The sequence below is a fragment of the Chiloscyllium punctatum genome, chromosome 42 (assembly GCF_047496795.1).
Source record: "Chiloscyllium punctatum isolate Juve2018m chromosome 42, sChiPun1.3, whole genome shotgun sequence".
Classification (NCBI taxonomy): Eukaryota; Metazoa; Chordata; class Chondrichthyes; order Orectolobiformes; family Hemiscylliidae; genus Chiloscyllium; species Chiloscyllium punctatum.
The window spans coordinates 47,914,672-47,921,127 of NC_092780.1; the positions used below are offsets into that span (position 1 = coordinate 47,914,672).

A 6,456-nucleotide genomic window follows, 5' to 3' on the forward strand; every position below is an offset into this window, starting at 1 on the left:
CACAGACATACACACACACATACACTCACACACACACAGGCACTCACACGCACACATGCATACACTTACACACCCACACACAGACACTCACACACACACAGACACACACACACTCACACACACACACACTCACACAGACACAGGCACACACACACACACAGACACAGACACACACATACTCACACACACACACAGACACACACACACATACTCACACACACACACACACACACAGACACACACACACATACTCACACACACACACACACACAGACACAGACACACACAGACACACACACACACAGACACAGACACACACATACACAGACACAGACACACGCACACACTCACACACAGAGACACATATACACTCATATACACACACACACACTCAGACACACACACACAGACACACACACAGACACACACACACATACACTCACACACACACACACACAGGGTTCCTAGGCGGAAGATGAGGTGCTCTTCCTCCAGCCGTCGTGTTGCTATGGTCTGGCGATGGAGGAGTCCAAGGACCTGCATGTCCTTGGTGGAGTGGGAGGGGGAGTTAAAGTGTTCAGCCACGGGGCGGTTGGGTTGGTTGGTGCGGGTGTCCCAGAGGTGTTCTCTGAAACGTTCCGCAAGTAGGCGGCCTGCCTCCCCAATGTAGAGGAGGCAACATCGGGTGCAGCGGATGCAGTAAATGATGTGTGTGGAGGTGCAGGTGAATTTGTGATGGATATGGAAGGATCCCTTGGGGCCTTGGAGGGAAGTAAGGGGGGGGGTGTGGGCGCAAGTTTTGCATTTCTTGCGGTTGCAGGGGAAGGTGCCGGGAGTGGAGGTTGGGTTGGTGGGGAGTGTGGACCTGACGAGGGAGTCACGGAGGGAGAGGTCTTTTCGGAACGCTCACGGAGATTTCTCCAGTTTCCTCATTTCCCCTCCTCCCACCTTGTCTCAGTCCCAACCCTCGAACTCAGCACCGCCTTCCTAACCTGCAATCTTCTTCCTGACCTCTCTGCTCCCACCCCCACTCCGGCCTATCAGCCTCACCTTAACCTCCCTCCACCTATCACATTCCCAACGTCCCTCCCCCAAGTCCCTCCTCCCTACCTTTTATCTTAGCCTGCTTGGCACACCTTCCTCAATCCTGAAGAAGGGCTGATGCCCAAAACGTCGATTCTCCTGCTCCTTGGATGCTGCCTGACCTGCTGCGCTTTTCCAGCAACACGTTATCAGCTCTGATCCACACCATCTGCAGTCCTCACTTTCTCCTTAAATAAATGCCATCCAGCCTTACCGTGTCTTACCTTCAATGTGTTTGTACTGCCTTATTAGACTGACTTGGTTCTTTGAGACTTGCCTGTGCATCAGCCCCAACTATACTTCCGCTCTGTATCCCATCCCCCTGACAAATTACTTTAAACTCCCAGCCATCTCCTCAAATCATCCCAGCCCACCCTTCCAAACAGTTTCATTCAGACTCCAGTAGTTCCCATTGATGGAGTCAGTTGGAGTACTGTGTCCAATTCTAGTTGCCCTGCGACAGGAAGGATATCGTGAAATTGGAGAGGGTGCAGGAAAGATTTACCACGTTGTTACCGGAACTGGAGGGCTTGAGTCATGAGGAGAGACTGGAAAGGCTGGCACTTTTTCACCGGAGAGTAGGAATTTGGAGGCTGAGCAGTTTATAAAATCATGAGGGACATAGACAAGGTGAATAGCCAATGACTTTTCCATAAAGGTAGGGGAGTCCAAAACTAGGAGGCATTTTTTAAAGTGAGAGGAAAAGGATTTTAAAAAGGACTTGAGGGGGGCAATGTTTTCACACAGAGAGTGGTTCATGTGTGGAATAAACTACCAGATGAAGTGGTCGGTACAAGGACAGTTACATTTCAAAGACATTTGGACAGGTTCGTGAGTAGGAAAGGTTTGGAGGGATTGAGCAAAACACAGGCAAATGGGGCTGGTTAGTTTGGGAAGCCTGGTCAACAGGGACAAGTGGGTTTGTTGCAGTGCTGCACAACCCGATGACTCTGAGTTTTATGACAGATTGAGGTCAATGGTTTCTGTCTTCCCAAGATTTAGGTGCAGGACTGTGCTTCAGTTGGGATTCGTGATCTTATACAACAATTTGGAGGTAGAGAAATGTCAAGAGTGTGAAGAAATAAATGCACAAACGTGTGCAAACAGCAGGGAGCAGGGTATAATATTATTATTGACATACGGCAGACAATGGATCACTTTGAATTAATGGTCAGAAGCTACGAGAGTTGGCAATTTGAGAGTGCTGAGGGAAGTGTCCTTATTCCAGGGTTGCAATGGAATGAAGTTGGCTTGGGTGGGAAGAGGAGAAGGTGGGGAGAATCCAAGATACTACTTTGCCTTCTCAGTGAAATGAAAGTGTTAGCAGGAAGCTGACCTCCAGACTGGGAATGTGAATGAGAGTAGGAGAGGCGAGTGAGAACGGGTGTGGGAAATCCACTCAGTGCAAAGGCTGGCAGCAGGAAGCAAAGAAATATCTTGGTGAGAAATCTGGGCAGATGCTCGGGCAGACAGGACAGAGATATGGGAATGAAAACAAGTCGAGGTGCTCAAGGGGAGAAGACTTTTTTGCTTTTTTTATTTTGTTTTTTACTTTGCAGACAAAAAGAGGGGGACGGTGGGGCACGATGGCTCAGTGGTTAGCACTGCTGCCTCACAGCACCAGGGACCCGGGTTTGACTCCAGCCTCGGGAGACTGTGCAACTCCCCACAGACCTTCTCCCCCATGTCTGCGTGGGTTTCCTCCGGGTGCTCCGGTTTCCTCCCACAGTCCAAAATGGGCAGGTCAAGGAGAATTCCAAATGAAGAAGGGCAAAACGTCGATTTTCCTGCTCCTTGGATGCTGCCTGACCTGCTGTGCTTTTCCAGCACCACTCTAATCTAGACTCTGGTTTCCAGCATCTGCAGTCCTTGTTTTTACCAGATTAGGTGAATTGGCCATGCTAAATTGCCCATCGTGTTAGATGCATTAGTCAGGGGTAAATGTAGAGTAGTCGGGGAATGGGTTTGGATGGGTTACTCTTCAGAGGGTCAGTGTGGACTTGTTGGGCCGAAGGGCCTGTTTCCACACTGTGATTGTGCCAGAGGAGGACGAAGATTTAGAGGTAAGAGCTACATCACACCAGGGTAAGTTTATAAAGGGTAAGTGGTGAAAGTGTAGCCCTGCTGGGAGATTCCCTGAAGGGGAATTGTAACTTCATGCCTCAGTCATATCGTTAGCAAGGCTGAAATCTCAGTGTTATTACCAATCAGTGAGAGAGCTGAGTAACAAGTTACTCTGTGAACCCCTCCTCTAACCACCTCCCCTCCCCAAAACCAGCCCCCACCAAATGCTCAAACTCTTCTTTTGCTCCTGCTCCTGAGAAACTTCATGGAGTATGTTTCTTGTCTCAGTTTGGAAGATGTCAATGACCTGTGTGTACTGTTCCCACAGAGACAAGCCTGGAATCTAAAGGCTCCACCGACATTCAGGCCAGAAGGAATATTCTGATAAAAACTGTGGAGACAAGGGATGGACAGGTTCGTAACGCTGAGGAAACACTCTGTAGACATACAACTGGCATTGTCTACTTGGTAGGCCACACCTCTGTCCAGTGCTGGCCCAGCAACCAATCCACGCCAATCCAAGCCAACCCTGAACCCAATCCCACAGCCAGTCCCACATCTTAATCTAGAGTGCTGAGGCTTGTACTGCCAGGCGTGAAGTCCAACACTGACACAGGCTTTTTCACGTATTAGTCTGTGCTAAACCTAAAAACCTGACCTTCCAAAATCCCTGTAAACCCAAAAGTAACATCTTCACAAACACAATATTTCACAAACTGAAAGCAAGTTGAAAGACTTGAATTTCGAGAGCACCTCTCCTGATCTCTGGTCCAAAGTCCTGCACAGTATTTTTGTAATCATTATTCACTGTAAGAAATACTGCAACCAATGTGCACAGAAAAAGATCCCACTAAGGGTTCGGTGAAACAAACAAGGCAGTTTTAATGATTTATAGTTGAGGGATACTTATTGGATGGGAAATAGGGGGGAATCTATCCAGCTCTTTTTGTTAATAGTGGCTGTGGGATCATTTACACCGACCTGAGAGGGTACAGAGGATATTACTTCAGCACCAGCATGTCCAACTGCCCTGCACTCCATCTGTTTGTCCCAAGCTACAAAAACTCGTTCAAGGTAGACAGACAAACCCTATACTGTCCAAAGCTGTGGACCTCGTTGTGTGGCCGGGCTGACATCAGGAGACTGTCTTATTGCTGAGAAAGTCCATTTCAGTTCTGTTCACCAGATGCAGCCTGTGGTTTGATTTTGCTGATTAAAAGACAGTTTTCTTGATGAAAAAAAGGCTTGAGATGACATTTAAATCTAATATTTAGGAAAATGCCATCCCCTGATTTACTTTTTTTCTGTCTCTCTCCCCCACAGGTAATCAATGAGACCAGTGCAGAACGCAAGGAGATGCCGTGAGGGGGGAGAGGTCTGGCCCTAGTGGAGTGAGCAGCCTCGTGGCAAATGTAGAGTGGGCTGCTGTAGCCATTTCTGGAGTAGGTAACAGAAACTAGGAAGTGGGATCCTGGGATAGTGTAGCACTTCGACTCAGTAAAAGTGGACAAAACTTCATTAAGATACACATTTAACAAACTTAAGCTTGAAAAGTGTTGTATTTGCAACTATGAGGAAGTTGACTTGACTTAACTTGGGGTGGTTTAGATGGAATTTCTAGTATTGTAACAGTCAGAGTTTCAAGTTTCTTCTCATCCTTAACAACTGTAAACAGCTCGATTTACCTGAATATTGTGTTTGCTACTGGCATTACTTCTGAATTTTGATTTTTAAAAATAAGAAAAGACCCTTGACCCCTCAGTCCCAGTCCCACACAGTGACTGAGGTGAAGCCCTGTACTCAGAGTGAGGAAATACTCACCATCTTCCTTTTCGATATATAATTAAAGTTTTAACTTTTGATTTTGATCCAGCCTCTCACTGGTTAAATAGTAGGATTAACAAACCAGCGCCCTTCACTATCCGGTGATAGTTTGGGACCAAGCTTATGTGCAAGAACAACAGGCAGCAGCACAAATTGATTCTGACGACTGAATCTCCTACTCGGATCAAATTGACGTCTGCATGTGACAGCACCTTTCTTCACTAAACACTGAGTTTTTTTTTTCCTTCCGAACTTGCGTGACTCCAGTAATAAGCTAAACTGCCTTCTGTGTGAAGTATCTTTGTGGTTGTCTTTTGTGCTCACTGCCTCTGTCTAAAAAGCTCTTTGCTTTTTCTAATGCAAAGGTAACAATAAAAGGCTTTTAAATCATTGGAGTTTTTCAATTCATCAGCTAAATGTGTATCTGGGTCGGATTGATTATGGGTGACCGTTTTGGGTTCATGGATTCTTGGATCCATTGGTTCAATTCCTGATCTCCCTCAATTACAATGCTCAGGTTTGTATTCAGAGAAGCTGCCTCACCCTATCACATTTCCAATTACAGATAACATTTCTCACCTATAAATGACATCAACTTATTTATTCCTGAGTAAATGCCGTTGATGACTGATGGATCTGTTAAGGGTCTTGTTTTTCAGTGGCTCCCTCAGAGTTCCATGTTGGACAATCTCTCTCAAAACTGGCTTTCTCCCAGTTTTGGACAAGCATATGGACGTACATGGAATAGTGTAGTTTAGATGGGCTTCAGGTGGGATGACAGGTCAGCACAACATCGAGGGCTGAAGGGCCTGTACTGCACGGTAATGTTCTATGTTATATATTCTATAACATAAGAAACAAGGCATGGGAAATGTGGTATTGAACGATCCAACAGATGTAAATTACAGCTGAGTATTGCAGACAATTATCACATTCACAAACACAACTGTCAGGCCCACATTAAGCTAATCTGTTCCAAACAGCAGCACACTTCCATCAATGTCGAAGAGGGTGGTGCTGGAAAAGCACAGCCATTCACGCAGCATCCGAGGAGCAGGAGAATTAAGGTTTCAGACATAAACCCATCGATTCTCCTGTCTTGGTCAAAGGCTCAGGCCTGAAACATCGACTCTCCTGCTCCACGGACGCTGCCTGACCTGCTGTGCTTTTCCAGCAACACACTCTATGACTCTGACTCTCCAGCATCTGCAGACCTCACTTCCGTCAATGTGCCATGCCTCATACTCCCCAGCAAACTGACATCTGATACATTAATATCCTAAATGCTATGTCACCGTTAGAATACCATTGGTGACATGATCATGACATGTGACTTAACAAGGTTGAGTCCGAAACTAGAGAGCGTAGGCTTCAGGTGAGAAGAAAAAGAGACCTGGGGGGCAACGTCTTCACACAGAGGGTGGTGCGTGTATGGAATGAGCTGTCAGAGGAGGTGGTAAGGCTCGTACAATTACAACATTTAAA

General features: G+C 46.6%; 1 protein-coding gene across 1 annotated transcript in view; it reads left to right on the top strand.

The window, feature by feature from the left end:
- gfap (glial fibrillary acidic protein) overlaps window positions 1-5,361 on the top strand; it is an 86,604-nt gene extending 81,243 nt beyond the window's left edge. Inside the window, exons 9-10 of the mRNA XM_072561923.1 lie at window positions 3,476-3,561; window positions 4,471-5,361. Of these exons, the coding sequence (XP_072418024.1) occupies window positions 3,476-3,561; window positions 4,471-4,512 (128 nt within the window). The 3' untranslated portion in view covers window positions 4,513-5,361. The remainder of the gene's footprint in view (window positions 1-3,475; window positions 3,562-4,470) is intronic.
- Window positions 5,362-6,456: the final 1,095 nt, after the last annotated feature.